The sequence below is a fragment of the Hydractinia symbiolongicarpus genome, chromosome 10 (genome assembly GCF_029227915.1).
Source record: "Hydractinia symbiolongicarpus strain clone_291-10 chromosome 10, HSymV2.1, whole genome shotgun sequence".
Taxonomy (NCBI): Eukaryota; Metazoa; Cnidaria; class Hydrozoa; order Anthoathecata; family Hydractiniidae; genus Hydractinia; species Hydractinia symbiolongicarpus.
In genome coordinates, this window is record NC_079884.1 from 16,950,058 (window position 1) to 16,973,667 (window position 23,610).

Below are 23,610 nucleotides of genomic sequence, written 5' to 3' on the forward strand. Positions count from 1 at the left end.
AGCGGTTTCGGGTAGACATCGAAAGCATAACCTATGGCTGTTAACACAATCCTATACCGCTTTACCAAAAAATCTTCGAAGGCAAAAAAAGCAGCCGTTTGTGTGGTATCTGCACGTTCAGATATGAAATTGATTGATGAAGAAACCAATATGATCAGCGACTGGGAAAGTATCAAGACTCAACTGAAAAAATCAAAACATGCCTGTTTGTATGTGAGGCTAGAGCACACTAGGAGCTATAGAATTTGGGAGTGATCCGCTAGGCGATTTTAAGGATCAATTTGGTCCACAAAACACAAAGACTGCTCGCGTCGTCAGATAACATTGTAGCGCAGAAAACTACGCTTCTAGGTGTCAATTGACCAACGTGCTTGCGGCAAGCAAGTTGGGTTCTTAAGCTCTTTTTCTAACTTTATGTAAAAGATTGGAGCGATCGAGACTCTGTTCGATGAGCACTCGCAGCCTCGTTTCAAGCGTGCTGAAGATTCTTAGAGATTGAAAATGTTAAAAATATGGCGATAACTTTAATGTTTCTAGCTACCAGGTCCGAAATAGTAGGAGCATATCGGATGGGCCTTCTTGGAAGAGGCAGAAACCCGCACGATGTCTTCATCTCCTTGGATGGTGCTCTGGAGATTACGCACTGCTCGAGAAAACCCAGAGCTGTAGGGTTGATGCAATGGCTTGTAGGGAAGGGTGTAGAAAAGCTGCAGAATGAGGTGAGGGAGCAGCGCCAGCTAAACGAAGAAAAAGACGTAGCCATTGCGATCCTTAAAGATGATCTCGAAGACAGAGATAGTCAAGCTGCAGCCCTGCGCCAGGAGATCGAACACCTCCAACCGCGCTATGTTCCACACCGGGTTCTTATTGACACTGTGCTATGTGAGGTGCCTGTGGTAAAATGTTGTATCCTCTATAAAATTTAAATCACACAACTCACCATGAACCTTTATTCTTATAACACCATTTCGAATATTGTTCACCTAGCTCCAACTTGTTGATATTGCGATTTGTGTTAATTCTGTTGTTATCTTTCAATAACCAATACAATAGTATTAGAGACTGGTGAAGCCTTCAAGTTACCTCATCAAGGTAAGAATCAATTAACAATGGTAGCAGAGTTAAAAGGTACAGATCAACTGGCCTGGTATTTATGATCATTGTGCGAGTGACATTTGAGTTGAAAGAAAGCAATTGAGGGCACACACCCAGATGTGTTCTTGGCGTAAGAGAGATAACTTTCCCTTTTGTTGGCTATTTGTTGACACGTATGTGTGCAAACCAATTGGTGAAGTGGTTTGTGAACAATGGCAACAACAACATTGAAGGCTCCACCAGCGCTTAAAGAGGATGATTACTATAGCAGTTGGAAGAACGATTTGGATATCTGGCAGATGTTTACAGAACTATCAAAGAAAAAGCAAGGTCCCTGACTGGTCGGGCACGGGAGGCAGTACGCGACCTGACACCTGCAGAAGTTGGATCAGATGATGGTTTGGGCAAGATTATATCTAAGCTAGATTCAATATATTTGAAAGATGAAAGCACAAGAGCATTTATTGCTTTTAAAGAGTTTTATGACTATAAAAGGAATAGTGGAGACAAATTTCCTAATTTTATTGTGCAGTTTGAGAAACTCTACAATAAGATATCCAAATATGATATGGCATTGCCTGAAGCTGTCAGGGCATATTTTCTTCTCACAACTGCGAATATGTCTGAAGAAAATGAAAAACTGGTTCGTACAACTTGTGCAGAACTCAAGTATAAGAATATGAAGGACACAATCATGAAGATATTTGGAGAACTGAACACAGCAGAAGACGCTGCACATTTGGGAGCTCTTCCTGTGAAACAGGAATGCTTTTATGGAAATCTTCATGCTGATACCAAGGACCGCTTGTCAAGGAATACACGTTCAAGAATGAATCCTGTTGATAAGGATGGGAAACTCATGAGGTGCCATGAATGTGAATCAACAAGACATTTTGCTGACAAATGTCCTCATAGAAATCAAGAGCAAAAAGGTTTCAGATCACGGAACAATAGACCTACAGAAAAGAAACAAGATGTAAATGAGATCCATATCACCCTTTTTTCAGCCTCTCCAGACCAAAGGCAATATTGTCTTGTTGGAGAATCCTTTGGCAGAGGTGTCTTGGATTCTGGCTGTACAAAGACAGTGGCTGGGGAGAAATGGATGGATGAATATCTTGCGACTCTCTCTGAATCAGATAAAAATGCTGTAGTTTCAAATAGTACTGATTCTATATATAGATTTGGTGATGGAAAGGAAGTGAAAGCTAAGAAATCTAATAATACCAGTTATTCTAGGTGGCAACTAGTATAAATTGTCTGTTGACATAGTAGAGATTGAAATACCACTACTGATTAGTCGTAATACCATGAAGACTCTCAGTATGAAATTATATTTTACCAGTGACTTGGCCATTATTGGGAAGAAAAGTTGACTTAATATGTACCACAACAGGACATTATTGTCTTCCACTAACACATTGTGATCTTGATGCTCAAAAAGGAACAAAAATCATTCTACATGGAGAAAATTTGAAAGATATTAGTAAGACAGAGAAAATGAAGAAAGCTATGAAACTTCACCGCCAATTCGCTCATGCTGGCAAAGATAAGTTACTCAAACTTGTAAAGGATAGTAATTTGTACGACAAGGAATTTTGGTCATGCATCGAAAAATGTTGCAATGATTGTGAAATATGTCACAAATATAAAAGGCAATACAGTAGAGAAGTTGTGGGTATACCTCTGGCAAACACTTTTAATCAAGTAATATGTATGGATTTAAAAGTTTATGAACATAATAAACAACACATCTTACATATCATTGATGCTGCAACTCGTTACTCTGCTGGATGTCTTATCAAATCGAAACATAAAGATGTCATTGTCAGTAAAGTGTTTAGATTTTGGATTGCATACTTCGGATCACCAAGTACAATCTTGACTGACAATGGTGGTGAATTTTCGAATGAGGTTTTACAAGAAATGAATGAAAAGCTCAATATTGAGACAAAAACAACAGCAGGCGAATCTCCTTTCAGCAATGGTATTGTGGAAAGACATAATAAAATTCTGGCAGAGACCATGTTCAAGACAATTGAAGATAAAAAGTGTGAACCAGACGTAGCACTAGCATGGGCCATCAGCGCAAAGAATTCTTTACAGAATCATGGTGGCTACAGCCCAAACCAATTGGTATTTGGCCATAATGTGAACACACCCACTATTCTGACAGATCATTTACCAGCATTGGAGCCAACTACGTCAAGTGAAATAGTGAGAAAAAATCTATCAGCTCTGCATAAGGCAAGGGAGAATTTCATTAAAGCAGAATCTAGTGAGAGAATTAAAAGAGCGCTTAGACATAATGTTAGAACATATTCTGATGAGACGTATTTGAATGGGGAAAAAGTCTTCTACAAGCGCAAAAACACCAAGGGTTGGAAAGGTCCAGGTGTGGTTTTGGGACAAGATGGTTAAATGGTGCTTGTCAGACATAACTCAGACGTAACTTTTACCGTCAGACGTAACTTTTACCGAGTGCATCCATGTCAGTTGATCAAACATAGCCAAAATTATAAAGTTAGTGAATTCAAGTCAGATCATGTCAAGAGGAAGGAAGGCCATTTGAATAAGTTTTATGATATGAACGATAGTGTCAATGATTGTGATAATGATGATGATGGTGATTGTGATGGTGATGATTATGATAATGATGATGATGACACGGCTGATAAGAATGTGAAAGATGTTTATGATGATTCTGAAGATGTAGAGCAATATCATCAAGAACAAGCCAGAAATGTAGACGAAAATGACCAAGAAGATTCTGGCACAAGTGAAAATGATGTTGAGGAAAACAGGGATACTCATAACAATAATAAAACTGAAGAAGACGAAGGTAGTGGTTGTACAAGTGACATTTTCAGAAGACCATCTACATAATCCAAGAAAGTTGAATCGAAACCAAAAGCAAAATCATACATCAAATACAATCTAAATGGAAGATGGTATCGTGCAAGAGTTCTCTCAGCTCAAAGCCAAAAAGCATCAATTGGAATGATGTGTCCAAATGGGTCAAGCTGGAAATACCGGAATTCCCCGTCTATTAGTGTGATGTCGATATGTTTTCACAGGAAGTAGATGATGCGAAGGAGAGAGAATTGCAGAACTTAAAAGAAAATGATGTCTTCGAAGAAATTCCAGACACTGGTCAAACGACTGTATCAATCAAATGGGTCATAACTGAGAAATTTAAAGGTGAAAAAAGGGTTGTGAAAGCTAGATTGGTGGCTAGAGGCTTTGAGGAAAATTCACATTCGTTGAGAACAAATTCTCCAACTTGTGGCAAACAAAGTCTTCGACTTGCTATGGCTATCATAGTTAGCAATGATTGGCAGATCAATTCACTTGATATCACTGCAGCTTTTCTTCAGGGAGATGCTATTGAAAGAGAACTGTTTCTACAACCACCAAAAGACACATTGTCATTGGGAACAGTGTGGAAACTAAAGAGATGTTTGTATGGGTTAAACGATGCATCTAGAGCATGGTACAAACGAGTGAGAAGTGAAATGTTGAAACTTGGTGGTGAAATGTGTACCTACGACCCTGCTGTGTTTTACTGGTATAGAGGCAAGCAAATCACTGGAATTCTTGTTTTGCCATGTTGATGACTTTGTGTATGGTGGTAGTCCAGCTTTCCACAAAGATGTTATTGCTAAACTTTTCGAAACGTTCAAAATCAATACGCAATCGAGCTCAACCTTCAAGTATCTAGGTTTAGATGTGGATCAATTTAAAAGCAAAATTAAGATTAATCAAGTGAGCTATATAGAGTCTTTGATAACTGTTAATATTGAAAATGATGTTAACAATGAACGAAAATTGACTAGCAAGGAAAAGACCATGCTGAGATCGTTGAGTGGGCAAATTGCTTGGGTGGTCGGACAAACCCGCCCTGATGTGGCTTATGATAGTTGCCAAACTTCTAATTATGGCAAGGAACCTACAGTTCAAAATTTTAAAGATGCCAACAAGATTATTCAAAAAATTAAGAGCAAGCATGTTACAATAACCATTGCCAAAATTGCAAATATGAAAAATTGTGAAATTATTTGCTACACAGATGCAACTCATGCCAGTTTGAAGTGTGGATCATCATAAGGTGCATTCATCATATTTGTGAAACACCTAAGCGAAGTTATACCAATCTGCTGGCAATCAAAGAAACTACAAAGGGTAACCAAAAGCCCAATTGCTTCGGAGCACTTGCTCTGAGTGAAGGAGCTGATGCTAGTTTTTATTTGGCCAATGTCATACAGCAAATCTGCAAGTTGATGAAGTTCCAAAGATCACTTGTATTATCGACAACAAGTCATTATTTGAAACCTTGAAAACGACAAATGTCACAAAGGATTTGAGATTACTGTCAAGTGGGTTGAAAGAAAACACCAATTAGCTGACTGCTTGACAAAACATGGAGCGTCTCCAAACAAGTTGCTTGAGGTTTTGAAGACATCCAAAATATCTCTACAATAATTAATTGTAGTGATTACCGTTGTGTTTTTTTTTTTTTTGATAATTTTAATTTGTTTGTCATGTTGATTGTGACAAACAGTTGTAGCATGCAATTTGATATTCTATTTGTGTTGGCTTTAAAATTGTGTTACTGCTGGCAATGTTGATATTGCGATTTGTGTTAATTCTGTTGTTATCTTTCAGTAACCAATACAATAGTATTAGAGACTGGTGAAGCCTTGAAGTTACCTCATCAAGGTAAGAATCAAATAACACAACTGACAGGCATAAGCTGGAAACCTATCCGCAGGTGGAGTGATTAAAACTTTTCGATACACATCAAGACCATGGCTGATCAATGTGTTAAAACTTGGTATAATAGTCTATCGAGTACTAGAATTAATCGTCCAATGCCTAAATCATATTTTTCGCGTAATCCTATAGCCAATTTTGGCATATTATTTCCCATCTTCTTCTTTTTTTGATTTTCTCCGTTTATATTCCTCTTGGACAGCTGAGTGTGGTTGATTGTATGAGCAGCAATGAGAATGGGTGCTATAAATTTACCAAAGGCAGAGTAGGCGAGGATTCCCAAATCCGCCATACTTTCCTTGATAATTGGATCTTCCTCAATATCTCGCTTCAGAACCTCAGCACTATCGAGTTGAACAACATTCCCAACAACATTTGCGTACATACTAATTGCATGAGAAGAGAGTGCCTTGGCCGTTTTTTCCTCCCTTCTCATGAATTTCACGTTGAGGTTATTCCGCATATACCTTTTCGATCGCATCAGCTTTTTCTACGCAGCTTTCAGTACACTTTTTTGGTAAAAGATGCCCTTTCCCTTTGCGTAGAGCATAGAACAAGGGGCCAAAAAAGCTCAGTTATAATAGCGTTAGAGGAACCCTATTATAACTGAGCTTTTTTGGCCCTTGTAACCTTGGGGGGGGGGGGGGCACAAAGCGCCCGAGGGCCAAAAATCCTGAACCACTTGTGCTTAAGTGATGAAACTTGGCTCAATTGGAGAATGTCTTAGTACAAACTCAAACCAGGTAACAAAAGTAATTTGATGAAGTCATAGGAATTTGAAATGACGTCACACATGTGAAAAATGGTCATTTTCCCAATTTTTCAGTACTTTTTGTGTTACTAATGATATGGCCTTGATTCTTGGTAGATTTGTGGAATGAGTACCAAAATATGTGTTTCACATGAAAAAAGTAATTTTAATGACGTCATTGGGATAAAAATGACGTCATTTCGGCAAAAAATTCTTATTTTAACGATAAAGATAAAAGACCCGTTCTACCAGAAATATTGACGCTCATGTCATTAAACTTGGTATATATGTAGAACAGGACATTTAAAGATAATCGAGGTAAAGAAAACAATATAATGACGTCATTGGGGTTCGAAATGACGTCAATTTGCTGGTCTGCTTTTTGTCCCTAGTAACCATATATCACCTTAGCAACACCTTGGTTACCACTTAGTAACCAACATACATGTAATAATAATTATATACCCAATACAACATCTTATAACATTCTTACATGAATGTCAACGGTTTTCAAAATTCCAAAAATTTACCCCCGTCCAAAAAAGCAATACCCCCAGCAAAGTACAAAATTTTTCCAAAAATTTCTTTTTCATCAGAAGCAATAATAAAAGTTAAGAATAGACACAAAATTTTAGCACTTAATCACATGTGTATCTAAAGTTATGCCTAGTCAACCCCCCCCCCCAGGTATAAAGCTTGACGTTTATATACTTTTCCTGCTGTTGTAAGGGTGTCGCTGGGGTATCTACTTCATCAAATATGTTAGCAACCTCGCTCATTCTGTTTATTATATATCGAAAACGTAAAAAACAGAGTAGTACAATCATATCACATAAGGTATAATTATCGCAATACATAGATATATATCCATGTTTTATTTTGAAGAAAAAATATCGCGAAGCTCAGCATAAACACCAAAACTCCCATAGGAGAACCCTCTGGGTTTTTGAATCTTGTTGTTGTTGTTTAAAACCCAGGAGTTTTTTTTGAATGTCTGTGCTGTACCAACGCTTTAATGACCTCGCCTTTTTAAGTGAGAACTTTCAGGGACCGTTCTTGCACAGACATTTTTTACCGGCATTTTGGCACAATTTTCTCGTCATGGCACAACCGACATGGCACTAGTGTGGTACAAACCGGGGTGAGACGACCGCTTTTAAGTAAGGCATGCTCTCGCCCGCGCCTTCCTACCCTTCCGCCAGCACTAAGCCTGGTACCACAATTCTAGTATACTTGAAGTTCGTATATAGCCATTCAGTATTACCTTGAGTATTGCACATGTGGCAAACCACGCATCACTGCGCATCTCATTTGCGCATCATGCAGAAAACTCTCGATTATTCAGAAAGGTGTAAACATTTTTGAATAAATGAGGCAAATGAGGTTTGATCTTGTTTTTACTGCCTTATACTAATGAGGAGGGACTCTCAAAATGGTAAGATACTTTTCTTATCAGCGTGTGTTAGTATTCTTATATATCTACAACTCCAAAGGCTCAGTGTATATACCGTCGTGTGCACATTTCTGTTATCGTAAAATGCTGATAATCCGAGCTTGCTTTGCTCATATGTGACCATCCCTTGATCATAAACTCTATACCCTGTATTTTTTCCAGTGTCTATATGTCCTTTGAAAGCATTCATATATCGTTGCCAAGTCATCTCGTTTTGCTTTTTTGACATACCTTTGCACGAAAAATTTGTACCATTTTTACCTTCTACGAAATAGCATTTTGCTGTCAATGCAACCATTCTTGTGCCGATAAACTCAGGCTTAAACAGACCTCCTGTTCTACTCAAGTAATCGTCTGTCACAAGGCAGTTTTTCACATCTTTGTCATATTCCTCGAGCAGCTAGGGACACCGACATCTCGAAATTCTTCTGCAGAGATAGCAAAATAAGTAGAGTCTGTGTCCACATAGATCTATGATCTACATATTTATCGAGGAAGTCGTAGTAGAACTCCTGTATGCGAACTTTGGCAAGCTGATACACCGTAATGTCACATTGGTAGGCCTTATCAATGGTCACTTTATGCTTCCCTTCCTTGATCTGGTATTCAGCACCGATTTCTTCAAGATCTTCAAGGTACGGCGATCTCATCGCTTGATCAACCTTCTTTCCGTCTCTCGTGAACGTTGTATTTACATGCCTTGCTACATCCTCGATCTTCTTGCCAGGAAATGAGTTTCCTTTAAGTTTTGCCGTGTCCCCTGAAATCTTTTTATCTGGATCTTTATCCGCTTCACGTTGTGTATCGGCAATCTCTTCGGAAAACCAAGCGAACAGCTTACCCGGCTTATACTTAAGAAGTTGGTGAAAGGCTGTCACTTTCAATCCATGATCCAGGTACCATTTCAGCACAGGAGTATATAGCAGGATCTTTTCCGCCTTCATCAACCCAAGGAGCTTGCGTGCACCAGAAATAATCGTGCATGTGCTACGGAATGTGCTTATCTGGTATCTCTCTTACTACAAACAGTGGAGGCATTTCGCTAAATTTTTTACGCAGATTTTCAGGTACTTCGATGTCAGTTTGGATAAGCCCAAACAACTTCCCGTTTTTAATGCCTCGCGTCAATAGTTCGAGGTTGTAGTCAGCTGTTGGTGCATCGATCTTGATGAGATTCTCTTTACTACAGGGGAAGTCGTACATCAGTGTGCTAGGATAGAACATGTTTGCATCTAGCCCCAAGATTGTTTTGCATTGTTTTGCGTTCGTGTAGATGTGTGATCTGATCCCTGTCATGCCATGCTCGTGGTACCTACAAAATACGATTGCTGGCTCACCCACCATACCTGTGACAGGAAAGAAAAATCTGGGAAACTTAAGGAAAAGTGGTACGTAGACGGGTATGAGCCACAGAATAGGACCGTATACGAATGCAATGGATGCAGATGGCATGGATTTCCATGTCAACCTGATGCCAACAAACATTGGTACGAGAAGACCTTGACCAAGGCAAAAAGGATAAGAGAGCTTGGCTTCAATCTTGTCTCTATTTCGGGATGTGAAAATCCTCTCAAGATTAACCGATATTTCAAGAAAAAGTTTAGAGCATCCCCTCACTATATTGTGTTTGATTGTGAGGCCCTCTTGCTGGTTCTGAATATGATAAAAACAGCAGGCTTGATGTATATATCTGAGCATATGTCGTTGAGCATCGCTATTTATGACAGTCTTAACCTTGACCCCACATCGTGCACAAAGATCCAAAAATCTTGATCCAACTATTTGTACAAGAACTAGAAAGAAGGCACGCTTTTATTGTCGTTGAAATGGTGAGAATGTATCCAAAACCTGACGATTTTGACATGCTTCACAAAAAGACCCAGGATGCGTGGAACGAATGATTCAACAGTGGAAAATATGATCTAAATATTATCAAGTGATACTTTGTCGAACAAATTGCTAAAAACGAAAGCGAAAAGATCACGGTTGCGAAGAAAGATAACGACTACATGTTTCTGACAACATCTAAGTTTAAATTTCTTGACATCAAAAACTTTCCTGCGCCAGGGATGAGCTACGATGGATGGTGCAAGTCTCTGGAATGTAAGCTAGAGAAACTCGTGTTCCAGTATGATTGGTTAACAAGTTATGACAAGTTAACCATGTCGGGCCTGTCTCGCACGATGGCTTCTATAACTGATTAAGCGGTAAAATGTGCTATCACCCGAAAAGTACGAAGCCTTCTTCGCAAAATTCTATGATCGAGTTTGTGTGACGATGATGGACTGGTTGCGCAAGTACAATGTGGCAGACGTTGAACCCTTCATCGAAGCGGTTGATAAGACAAGACGTTAATATTACGGAGATGATATCGACATTTTGAAAGATGCAGTCAGTATTCCAGTTGTCTCGATGAGATATGTGCTCAACAATTCGCTCCGCTTGAACCCAAAGATCGAGCTCTATGCGGCCAACCATGTGAACACAAATGTCAAGAAGACTGCTACAGCAAGAGCTGCAAGGCATGTAAGGAAGTGCAAAAAACATGCGAAAAATGCACAAAGAACCGAGGGATTTCCTCTGGTGTCTTCAATATCCACCAGTTTTGTGGCACGCACATCCCTTCGCTTTAGTTTAGGGTCGTTGTAGTACTCGCAGGCTAAATTTACGGCTTCCTTTGCTAGGCGTTCCATTCCATGCTCTACGTTAGCCCTCTTTTCTACCGCGAAACATCTTCAGACGCATAAGTTGTCAGTTCTTGCATCTTTACTGTCCATAGCATAGATACATCTTTTCTTTCGCAGCTGGTCTGGTAATGGTCCACATCCTATAAGAGGCTTCCTTGTGCTTATGATCTTGATCTGAACATGCTTGAAGACAACCTACACCTCGTATGATCCTGGGGTTGATGACTGGTGGTAAATTTGCCTTGATCCAAAACTCGTGATATTCAATATCAAGACGCTGCATTTCACATTGCTCGATAAAGGCCTCTATCTCTGCCAGACTTGCAAGTGACGCCTCAGAGCCTTTGGTCTTATCGTATGGAGATACACCACCTCCACCTTGGTGAATATCACAGCTAAAACTGTAAACGACCTTGGTCCTCATGTCTATATAAAGTTAGTTTTCCGCATGATCGCATCTGTTAGTGGTTGGTTTTCACCTAGTTCCATCTTCCAACACCTTCGTGTTGTGTTCGTCATATATATGTTGGATGTCTTTAAGGCCTTCTTCGGTGTTCTTTTCCTGCGGAAACAGATACTTGATGTCTTTAACTCCCGTGTAGTTTTCTTAGTTGTTTTCAGCATCATGATAGTCTTCTTGTGCTTCAGCTTCGATTTCATCGTGCAACGTCGTTCTCGTCAAAATTTGCTTCTTTGCTCTGTTGTAATAGTCCGTAATAATATCTCGCACACTCTGCAGTCAATCGGCAAGAGCATTGGTAGTTGCTGCCACTGGCGCTGATACAGCGTTGTATAGCTGTGTCAATACATTTCTCAATTAACTCATGTCTCTTTTATTATATACACCTTTTATTTATCAAGAAAATTTTTAGATGGACAGAAAATTTTGAATTAGGGGATTTTCCTTATTCAAGTTTTGAATAATAGGGATTTCCTCTTACTCAACATGATGCCTCTGTCGGATTTTGTCGGATGCCGGCGGATTTGTCGGATTTTTTTGGAACTTGTGCCCCGTGGCTGCTCGTGCGCAGATTTTACTCATTTGCTGGATGACACAGTTGTGACGTCACAGATTTTTAGGGGTGTCAAAGGAGCATTGGTTGAGTAAGGGTTTTGCTCGACGTGACCCCTCTTTGTGTATATATTCACTCTCTACTCTAGCTTATGCAAATGAGAGATTCAGATTCAAATCCTGGACAAGGCATGAAAAACGTAATTATATTGCACCCACAACAACCACTTTCCTTTACATATCACAAAAATGCCATGTTTAGAAAAGGCAGTTATACTTGTTTGTCTTGCAATTTTTCAAGACACCTTTCAAAATAAGGCTTTTAAAATAATTGCTAGCTATATATACATTTAAAAGAATTTGTGAAAACATGAGAATCAAGATAGGAAACTACAGCTAGCTCAGTAGCTATGCCAGCATCATAATAATTTTTTATAAATTTGTAGCTATAAAATAGCTTTCAAGTGACACAAAACCAGATTTGCTAATTTAAATTCCAACAGTACGCTACAGTTGTGACCCTAGCCTGAACCAAAAGGATGCTCTATATACAAAATATTCTTATAAATCAACGGATAAAACTTTTCAGCATCCCCATTGAACGATTTTATAAGGTATATCACAAGAGCATAAGACGGTATAACATCGTCAAAGCCAACAACTTTGAACATAATGAATTCATTGGTGATTTCTGATGGGTAACATTCATCACCAGCTAATTTTAAACCAGCTTTTTCATATTTTTTAAAATACTGTGGATGCATTAGCTGCTCAGCTTCCTTGACATCTGTATCACCTGATCCTGCAGAATCACCTTTGTCGTGGTCACTATGTTTCGCGTTGGTGTGGCGTGTTAATCCTCTTCAAGAAACACAAACTTTATGTCACAAACTAAAGCTAAAGGTGACTTTTGTGTTCTCCTTGTTTATTTCGTTCACAACTGTGGTTAGTTCCACTTAAAAGTCTAAATTACTTTGTAAAATATCTTTATTTATAGCCTCTAATATAGCATCAAGTTTTTGCAATAAAGAAAATCTTCCTTCGTCGCAGCAATTTTACAAAATTCAGTCCCCTGACTTTCGGGCCATCCGCTCTAGGTCAGGTACTTTTGCCGTAGCGGCCTGAAATGGCCAAACGCCCAGACTATCTTTTCTCTTATATCCATACTTACAAAACGATTAAGCTAGTATTTGGAGCTTATGTTGTGTAAATTGTTACCCTGAGATATAATACAATTTTATATCTTGTGGATATTTCTGTATGTTCTCTCCTACCACAGCGTTAGTTAAAAGATTGATAAAACTTTAAAAAAATATTATTGCAGGAGGGGTTGTATGAAGAGCAATTCGTGCCAAAATTATTTTTCGTGTAATTTTTATTTTTCGCAAGACTCATTTTTATTTTTGAGCAGTAAAATTTTTTGTTGTCGCAGATTGATGGTTTTTGTTTTATTTTCGTTTACTATTTGTTATTTGTTTTTTTTTAAATGTTTTTGAAAAAAAATTTTGAGCACAAACATTTTTCGTGTATTATGCAATCGGAAGAATATTTTTGTCAATAATGCTTTGCGTAATACGTCATCAATGCGCAGGGGACATATGCAGGACACAACCATGCCTCCTGCTGTAATTCCATGATGTCGACGGAAGCAGCAGTAAGTGGAATACGTAGTTTGCTTCTGTCTGTTATCAGAGACTTGGAAAAGCATGTAGATGACAACATACTTGATTCTGCACACAGGTTGCTAGACCAAATTAGCCGACAAATGATAAGGCTTGGCAACTTGGGTGATGATGACCTTCTCGGCGTTAATAACACCTTAAATAGATTAGTTGATGGCAGTATTGAAAATAATGAATTTACAGTTGGCTACGAGGTTCCTTTTACATGTGGAGAACGTGGTAGACTGAAGGTAAAAATAAATTACGAGCAGCTATTCAATTTGCTTGACAATCAGTTTTCATGCGTTGACATTGCCCGCATGCTAACTGTTTCTGTAAGGACAGTCAGAAGAAGAATGTCAGAACTTGGACTAACTCAACGTATGTTTTACAGTCATGTGGACGAGCAATCACTCGACGATAAAGTACAACGTATTTGTATTGAAATTCCTAAGATTGGATATAGGAGACTGATGGGTGAATTATCCAGACAAAGAATCAGAGTGAGTAGAACTAAAGCAAGAGAAACTCTCCGGAGAGTTGACCCTATTGAGGTTACTGAAAGGTGTTTACAACCTCCAGTTCACCGACGTAAATATTACATACCACCACCGTTATCCTTGTGGTACATAGATGAAAACCACAAACTTATTCGGTATGTTTTCAGGGAATATACCTACGTATATATACTTGTAACCTTTTTTGTATCACACCGTTGTACAATGTGTGCAATTAATACTAAAAGTTTCTTAACGTTTCCAACACATAATGTACCAATTACTATTTCTTATTTAGATGGCGCATAGTCGTTTATGGTGGCGTGGATGGATTTAGTAGAGTCCCAGTATTCCTAAAATGTTCGAACAATAATAGAGCATCAACAGTTCTTCAGTGTTTTACAGACACAATCCGTAAGTACGGCCTTCCTTCACGTGTCCGTTCAGACAAAGGCGGTGAAAATATAGATGTTGCATGGTTCATGTTAAACCACCCCTTGTGTGGTCCAGGTCGGGAAAGTATGATTTGCGGTAAGAGTGTACACAATCAGAGAATCAAACATCTTTGTAAAGACGCTTTTACTGGCGTGCTGAAACTGTATTACAATTTGTTTTACTATATGGAAGATTGTGATATGTTAGATCCTTCCTGCGACATGGATCTATTCTGCTTACATTACATATTTTTACCAAGGATAAATCGTAATTTGGATATCTGGCGAGAAGGATTGATTCGCCATAAAATGTCTTCTGCTAGAGAAAGAACACCAATGCAACTATTTATTGAGGGGTTAATGAACAAACAAAGCCAAGTCAATTACGACACAGAAATAGCAGCTCTTATTCAAGTAAGTACATATATTTTGCAAACAAAACTAAACGCAAAAAAAAACAAAATATAAAAAGAATAACAAACAACATAACACCTTAATAACAAACAAAATAACAAATAATTTGTTCTCAAAATATAGACTACTATCTTAGAAATGTGAAAAAATGCTTGACTTTTCTACAAGATGACTATGATTTCTACGGGATTGACTGGGATGGTCCCATACCTGACAATAATGATGTGGCTAGAGTAGATGTTCCTGAAGCTTCAACAATATTAACACCTGAACAGATAACAGACTTGAGAAACAGATTCAATCCATTGGAAGACTGCGAGGATTTTGGCATGACCACTTATTTTAATATTTGACGATATTTGTTTTATCAGTAGAATTAAAGCAAAAAAAATTCACATTGGTGCTGAAAAATATTATCCTAATTTATATATATAACTTAAGGTTAAAAAAATCCCTCACATTCAAACTGTGGAGCAGAAATTATGTTGAACTTGAATTCTTCTTTGGAATTGCACTATAGGTAAACAAATTGTGTCAGTGCATACAGATGACTTTGGATAGACACCTTCATTTTCTTCCATGCAGGTAACATAAATTTTCAGGGCTCAAAATTTAGGAATATTATTATATGATGTTGCAAATTTCAATAGCATTTTCAAGTGCTTAGGACTCACATTTTCGACCATAAATTTAAACCATGATAATGTATTTCGTTCTCTCTCTTGCTGATTTGAATATGTTAAAGTTTCTTTTAACTATGTCCATTAAGTTCAGGTATTTTAAGCCTTCATGTATGGCTTTAAGTTGCCTCTCACGCTTCAAGACTAACTCCTCAAAAATTAACATAGATAATAAGGTTTCCCTATTATGCATAGTGACTGGTAAGCTAGCATCCTATTGTGAACTGTTAAATAATTGTTTAAATGCAGGACCTTCTTCCATAACAAACACATCATTGATTTGTAGGTCACTTGTGCATTCTTTAATTTTATTTATAAATTGCAGCAAATTCCCTGTTGCAGCACTAAGGGGAATTATATCAGCAGTGAGGAAGGTGTTGACATCTGCTTCACTTTTTCCACACATTACAGCATAACAATATGGGTGCAAAGCAGAAAATGATGGTCTTTCTTGTAAAATACTATGTGCAATGGCATCACCAACTATTTTAAACAAAACAAGGTTCTCAGCAGATCTCTTTGGGATCGAATACACACCAATTTGCTCAAATAACTCTTTAATGACACTTTCGAAAAATTTCACAAAAAATTCTATTTTAATTGCACCTGCATCTATGCCATCTTCATTTTTAAATTCAACAAAAAAAACTGTCAGTTAGTAAAACCTTTCTGGCAAGGGCACATTTATAAAACGTAAGACTTTCCCTGTAAATATTATCTCTTTCAATTTTCAGATAATAGTTTTCCTCTGTTTGGATACGTTTCTGGTATGTTGATATAATATCAATTAGGGTGGTTTCTTTTCCTTTAACAATCATTTCTACAGCTTCATCCAAACAACTAGACATTACAGCTACAGCCTCTATTCGACTGAGAAAGTAATCTGAAAACATTTCTATTAAGTGACTCTTCACTTCAACTTTTTGGTCTTTTTTCGGTTGCATCAGCATCTCTGGTATAGTTCTTTGTATACCACTGCAACTTCCATTACAAAAATTAGCATGTTGATTCATAGCTTCTATGGAAACTTTGGTGGAGCAATTGAAACAGGTCTAATACAAATACTAAAGAGCAGAAATACATTTGCATTATGAGGAAAATCTACAGATCTTAGATTAGAAATCATAAGGATGCATAAGAAATTTATAACATTATTAACAAGAAATGCTTATTACCATTTTATTAATTTCTTCATTTCCATTATTTGTAACAACACTGCTATTCTCATCATCCAGGAGATTTTGTAGAGTTGGTCGCACAAAAGATTTTGCTTGACCAAAAATTGTCTTTACGAACTGTCCATTATATCCTCCAGCTGGGACAGGAATTGGAATTAATTCTCTACAATTCCTTTGATTTCTTAGCAACTCAAACCCACCACCAATTCTAAGTTTTTCAAAATTCTGGTACAATACTTCAGAAAATTGCCTCGAAGATTCAGTAAGGGGAAATGTTATTAGTTTCTCACCCAAACCAGCTAGTAACAGATTTACTTTTGTTTCTGTGTCTGGAGTACTTGCATCTGTTTTATTCGACAAGCAAACAAATGTCAAAACACCATTTCTTGTTCTTGGTGAGTTGTACCTATTGGCAGGTGTACCTCTCCTGCGGTTGCTGACATGGTTAAACCGTCTTGGAGTTATTGAAAGTCCAGGTGAAACGCTAAAGGGAAGAGTTGAAGTGGAAGCAGTGACTGACATTGATGCTGGTGCCATTGTGGTGATGTTGGTGGTGCTCACAAACCTGGTGGTGGAAGAAGCTGAAGGGTTATTTAACATTCCACTACGAAATAATCGCGAAAACTCTGCACCAGCGTCGTCGTGATATGTTGAGTTTCTTGTAGTTTGGCCATTATTCGGTGGTTGCTGTTAATTGTCAACCATACTCAACAAAGTTTGTGCACATCTTGTTAAAGCCTCTCGGAAGTTGTTGTTTCGTCCGCCATATTTTTTACCAGAATTACGGGGCTTGGCTACAGATTAAAAGAGACTGGGGAAGAAGGCTGTCAAAAATAAAAGCATGGCCTGTTGAAAATAAAAACATACCAACGTGTGCAAAAAATGGTTTCATACGCTTAAAAAATAAATAAATACCAAAGAAAATAATAAGAAAACGACAAAAAAGTAGTTGCTTCCAAAAAACTAAATCTAAACTCGAAAATAAATTTATTATAATATTCTAAAAAAAATGAATCCTGCCAAAAATATTTGCATGGAACGAAAAAAATAAAAATTACACGGAAAATAATTTTGGCAAGAATTGCTCTTCATAGGGTTGCATATTGGTACATATTTCTTTTTTTCAAGGTATTGAATTTTTGGTATAGAATCGGTGTTGGAAAACTATTGTTTCTTTCATAGAACAAAAGAAAATATTAATCATCCGTTACTATCTCTAATTATGCATTTTTCTTTGGGTAATGATTCACTTTTATTTCGTTGCGTTTTAATTTTCCAATATTGTTTTTTATCTTTATGTTACCAGAATTTCCCTCATACTCGGCTGATTTTACTTATTTTCTGCATATACGACCAGAAATGTTTAAAAACTGATTTTAAACAATCAAACTACAAAACAAACGAGTTTTTCCTGCTAGAATTTAATTTATAATTATGGAGAAATAACAATGAGCAACGGTTACTTTTAAAATTTACACGCAAGATTTTAAAAATTTTGTTTACAAAACTGAATTTAAAAACAATGCAGCAACCTGCAAATCGGCATCGGATTGTTTCAATAGAAACTACTGAGATGTATCTCCTTGGTCAAACTTAGGGATCTTTTTTGAGCACGAATTATGATATAACAAGCCTCAAAATCTTTCATACAATTATTGAACTTTTAGGATAGTGTGAGGAATAATTTTCTCACGTTTCCTGTAAACTTAACTTTAAGAGAAACAATTTTTTAAAATTTAAAGTGTGTGTGTTAATTGGGGTAAGTTTTTTTGAACAAATTTTTGAAGAATTAGACTTCACTGTAAGCTGTTGTGTAAGCTGATGTTTTTCTATAGTTTGTGTTATAAACTTTTGTTGCTGAGAATGAAGTGTGTGTGATGTCGGTTTGCTGGGAAAAAGCTCCACTGTTTCACGTTTTTTGAAGAATTTCAATGATAAAAAATTACTGAATGTTTAGACTGAAACTGTTTCTTCCCACTGCGCAGGTAACTAGTGAGCACATGGGATAAAATGGGGCAAGTTTCCCAAACCTGAGATCCCCATCCGTTTCGAAACTGGATCTTTTCGTTTTTTGTTCTTCTGCCTGAGTGGATTTTTTCACGGACTTTCTTTTTTTACATAATAAAAATTATGAGCGTCTTATTACAACTATAAAATCAATGAAAACAAATTTCTGAGCATATCTTTAAAAAACAACACAAAGACCCATGGAATAATTGTGTTGCTATATTTACAAAACCACAAATTATTTATAGTTTCGTATTTTTGCAATAAATAATCCAAAACATACCTACTAAACACACAGAAAAACCTTAACAATAGAAGCTATTAAGAAATTTAGACATATAAGTGAAGCAAAACACGCACGCAATTTGCCATACTGAAATAATAAAGAACTGAAATCCTGAGTATCTCGAGACCAATAGAAAGTAAAATTGTTCCAGGGGAAGGGAAGGAAGTGGCAATGCTACATATCTGGATTGTGTACTACCTAATTGAACTCACAATGAACGGGTTATTTTTGTGCTGCGACTCAATTTATGCAAAAACATTTCTCTTCAAGGTATTATAAGAAATGGGGGAAGCTAAAAAAAGAAGTTGCACTGCATAACTTACCGAGTTGAATAATTTCTGCTTATTAAATTGATTACAGTGTTCGAATGTGACATTGCTTTTAAGATTGATTCATAATCCTTAAGATCGAAATGCTGGAAAGACAAAACAAAAATACGAGTTATTTAACTTGTATACTTGCTGTCAGTGCGCTTCTTTTGGCTCAGCGTACTTACGAGAAAGTTGATCTGTCCAATTTCGCCCATTACACGCAAATGCCGGAAATCATCTTCTACTCCACGATACGCAACAATAACTTGTGCTCCACTACGGGCTAGAAAGGAGAACCCCATAAAAATTTATTTGCGCTTTTCTTTGATGACTATACTGTATCAGTTACTGATTAAAATAATGAGCTATAGATATGGTATACTAAAAACAAGCTTTTAGATACAGCCTTCTCAAAAATGCATATCTCAACTCACCAAGTCTATTTACTACATATCTTCCAAGATACCCAGTGGCACCAAATACGGTAGCTACAATACCATTGAATGAATTTCTGCCACCCTGTCCATATTTCGCTAAGTGATCTGCGGAACTAGCTTGTTTCTAAAAAAAATTATACTTTTACCATTTACCGTAAATGCTCGATTAAGTGCCCATTCTCTAAGCAACTCCTCTTCTCGAATAAGCGTCTACGTTTTCTTAAATTTTTTTTATAATAGCCCCTGTCGAAAAAACGCGCATGGGAAGTTATTTGAATATATTACTATAGCCAAAGGGAGCACTTATTTTTATAATTTGGAAATTAGAATAACGACCTTCTACTGAAAGACAGCTTTTATCTTAAATGTATCTGCGACATAAAATTTTATGTCCACATTTTTCCTGTCTATCATTTTGTTAAAGCAGTTCACTGTTATTTCATTGGCATATTTATATTTAAAACTAGTCGATAAAGCCTGTGGAAAAATCCACTTAGGCAGAAGAGTAATAGAAAAAATAGGTTGTTTAGTCTTTTGCTGACGTCGGCAGCGCATTAACAAAAAAAATTGGCAAAATTTGATTATCCGTGTCATGTAATGTGCAGAGCTTGAAACACAGATGAGAAAAATGTATCATGTGTTATTAACGAAAGGTTAACAAGATATAAAGAATTAAAAATTTTGCTGACGTCAGCAAAAGTACAAATTTTATTTATTTATTCAGAGAAACAATTGAAAAGTCCTGTCACTTTAATTTTGATGACATTAGCAAATATTTCAGTATATCGAATACTGCCTTTTAATTAAAAAAAATAATCTAAAAATGCCCAAAAAAAGAACGTTTGCAAGGAGTAAGTCCTATTTAACAAAAAAGTTCTTAAAATCTTACACAGAACGTCAAATGTCAAATCGCATAAAATCATGCCAACAAAATTTCGAACAAAATATAAAAAACAACGGCTGGTAAGGTGTTAATCTATTTGTAGAAAGTTACAACATTGACAGACACAACACGGAAAGTTACGACACCAATAATAACAATGTCAGAAAACACATCTCAAATATGTATAAACATCTTATATGTGTGATTATGTTGAAAACCTTCGATATTTTAAACTGAAGTGTAGAAAAGAAAGGCTTGCAAGAGTGAGCACAGATGTATGAAAATAAGTTCTTTGTGCATTTTAAACATTGTGCTTATACAACAATATCAAACAGCTACAGTTTTAAAAACATTAATTCAAATTTTAAAAAATAATTTATTTGGTTGCATACCATCCTCTCCCACAAAAATATGCACAGAATGTAAAAATTAACCGCTAACAAATTTTTTGGTCTAATGATCCGTACTGCGCTTTACCAAACATTTAACTGACAAGTCAAAAAAGCAATGAGCAAAGAGTATATTTCAAACCAACAAAAATCATTATTTTGAAAACATTGTATATAATGGTCGCTCATCACACAAGTTCATACTAAATGTAGGTTTCTGAGGAGTATATCTGAATGAACAAAAATCAGTTCCATTTGCATGTCCCATATTGTCTTCACCCATAAAATCTTCCACAAAAAGAATATAAAACACAACAAATTCGACTACGGAAAAAGCAGTCATTTCAGTGCATTGGGAAGTGTAGAATATCAAACTATCTCTTTTAGTACATATACTTGCATATGGTCCTTCCTCCCAAAAGTTAAACATAAAATGTCAAAAAAAAGAAAAGTTTCAGTTCGAACATTCAGTAATTTTTTATGATCACCAAATATTTTTTCACGCAAAATTTTGTGAAATTCTTAAGAAAAACAAAAACGTGTAACCGTGGAATTTTCTTCCAGCAAAACTGACATCACAAACAGTTAGTTTAAAGTTTAAAAAATGTTATAACACAAAATATAAAAACAAAACTTACACAACAGCTCACAGTGAAGTCTAATTGTACAAAAACTTGTTCTTTCAGTATATTGCATGTGGTTTACACAGCATTTTAAAAAACAGCAGTTTGCAATACAAACAATATAAACGGATGTAGAAAACAACCCATGTAGATTTGCCCCAAAATGCCAACAACCTTTGAAAAAATATGAACCACCACCCTTGTAAAAATATATAACCTGGGAATTTACATGCTTGCTCACAAAAGTTTAACAGGATGTCAACAACAGAACAATAAAATTTACTCCAATTAACGCATACACAGTAAGTTTTACAAAAACGTCCTTTTAAAGTAAAGTTTACAGGAAACGTGTGAAAAATTATTCCTCTCAATATCCTAAAAGTTCAATAAGTCTTTGAAAGATTTTGTTGCTTGTTACATCATAATTTGTGCTTAAATAATATGCCTAAGTTTGACCACTAAGGTAGATATAAATAGCTAAAAAGAGGAATAACAACATTAATCATTGCTTAGCTAGCTAGCTATGAAGGTTGAAGGTAACATTAACTAAGACAGATATCCAGTTAAATATAGTTAAAAACACATATAGCCAGCTGTAAAACACATATTTGCAGTAAGTTCAACAAACCAAAATTTTGTTTCGCTAGCACATTCTTTTGGTACCCAGCTTTATGCAGCATTTTGAAGTTTAGGACAAATACATTAGTTACGCATCAGGGGAACATTAATTATGCAAAACATGTAAACAAATATATATGCTATTTTTTATAAAAAACGCGGTAAAATATAAAAATTTAAAAATTTGAAGCTTTTAAGTGATTTTTTGCTTGACATGTAGCTCTAGCGACATAAAACCAGAACGTCTAAAAATATGAAAGTTTTTACTATTTGTGAATTCAGATCGACTTTAAACTCAAGCCTTCATTTTTTACTTCTAACTTAACTTTACTTCTTTTAGCTCAACCCTTCACTTTCGAATTAACTTCTTGTGGCTTCCAAATTCACTTTTCTACTTCTACTTCTTCACTTTGTCTCTTTTTTCTTTTTCATATGCTTTTTTGAACTACTTTACTTTTTCAGTTTTTTCATGACGAAGGGACCGTTCTTTTGTTGTTTTTTGTGTGTCGATGGTAATCCTGTTCCAAATTATATGCTTTTTTAATCTACTCTACTTCTCCACTTTGACTTTCCTTGCTTTTAATATTTAAACTTTTTATGAATAAGGGATCGTCGAAAATAAGACATTTTTATCTGCTTCTTCAGTTCGCCTTTTGTTAAGAACTCTGTCGAGAGATTTTTATATTTGTTTGTTTTTACGCCAAGGAAACTTTCTATTCGAATCCCGTCCTGTCCGAAAGTACGTATTTGGGCGAATCATACTGCTTATTTTCCATCACGTGGTTTCTAACGGTTGCGAGATAAATGTAAACAAAACAAAAAAACTCGACAAATTCGCACATTCAAGTGGTAAAAAATATCGTCTTTGCAACAGTCACAGACAGACAGAAGCTCCGTGGAAAAATCCACTATAGATACCAAATAAAAAACAGCGAAAAAGTGAGCGAAATTAACCATAAAATTTATTGTTCTTTTTGTCAAAACGTTTTGTTGTTAATTTCACTCAAGCGGGAATAAATAAAACCAATATGTTTTTCATAACAATAGACACATGCTTAAGGGAATAATAAAAATTGATTACCCGTGACTTTTGTGTAATAAAGTTTACATCATTACACAAAGGTTTTTATATCAGAGCAATAAAATAAATTAACTGACTTTTTTAAAACAAAAAATTTTAAATCAATTTGTAAAAGCACACAAAGACAGAATAAAAATAAAAGTTTATGTTACAGCGGCTGTTTCTTTAGAAAACACATCCACTTTGCCCGTCACAGACACACAAACTGGCGTATTATTATATAGACTAATTGGTGGCCCGTAGATAAATCCACGGATTTGCCCGTCCTTTATTTATGTCTCGCTACTGCGGTTACCATTTTGCGTGACAGACAGGCAGACGTATACATGTTTTATAATAT

At 36.3% G+C, this 23,610-nt stretch overlaps 1 protein-coding gene across 2 annotated transcripts in view; it reads right to left on the reverse strand.

Moving 5' to 3' along the window:
- LOC130612442 (NADH dehydrogenase [ubiquinone] 1 alpha subcomplex subunit 9, mitochondrial-like) overlaps positions 1 to 23,610 on the reverse strand; it is a 68,783-nt gene that overhangs the window by 17,021 nt on the left and 28,152 nt on the right. For both annotated transcript variants that reach the window (XM_057433753.1, XM_057433754.1), the window contains exons 3-5: positions 19,674 to 19,800; positions 19,425 to 19,522; positions 19,252 to 19,343 (exon numbers count right to left, since the gene is read on the reverse strand). In XM_057433753.1, the coding sequence (XP_057289736.1) occupies positions 19,252 to 19,343; positions 19,425 to 19,522; positions 19,674 to 19,800 (317 nt within the window). The remainder of the gene's footprint in view (positions 1 to 19,251; positions 19,344 to 19,424; positions 19,523 to 19,673; positions 19,801 to 23,610) is intronic.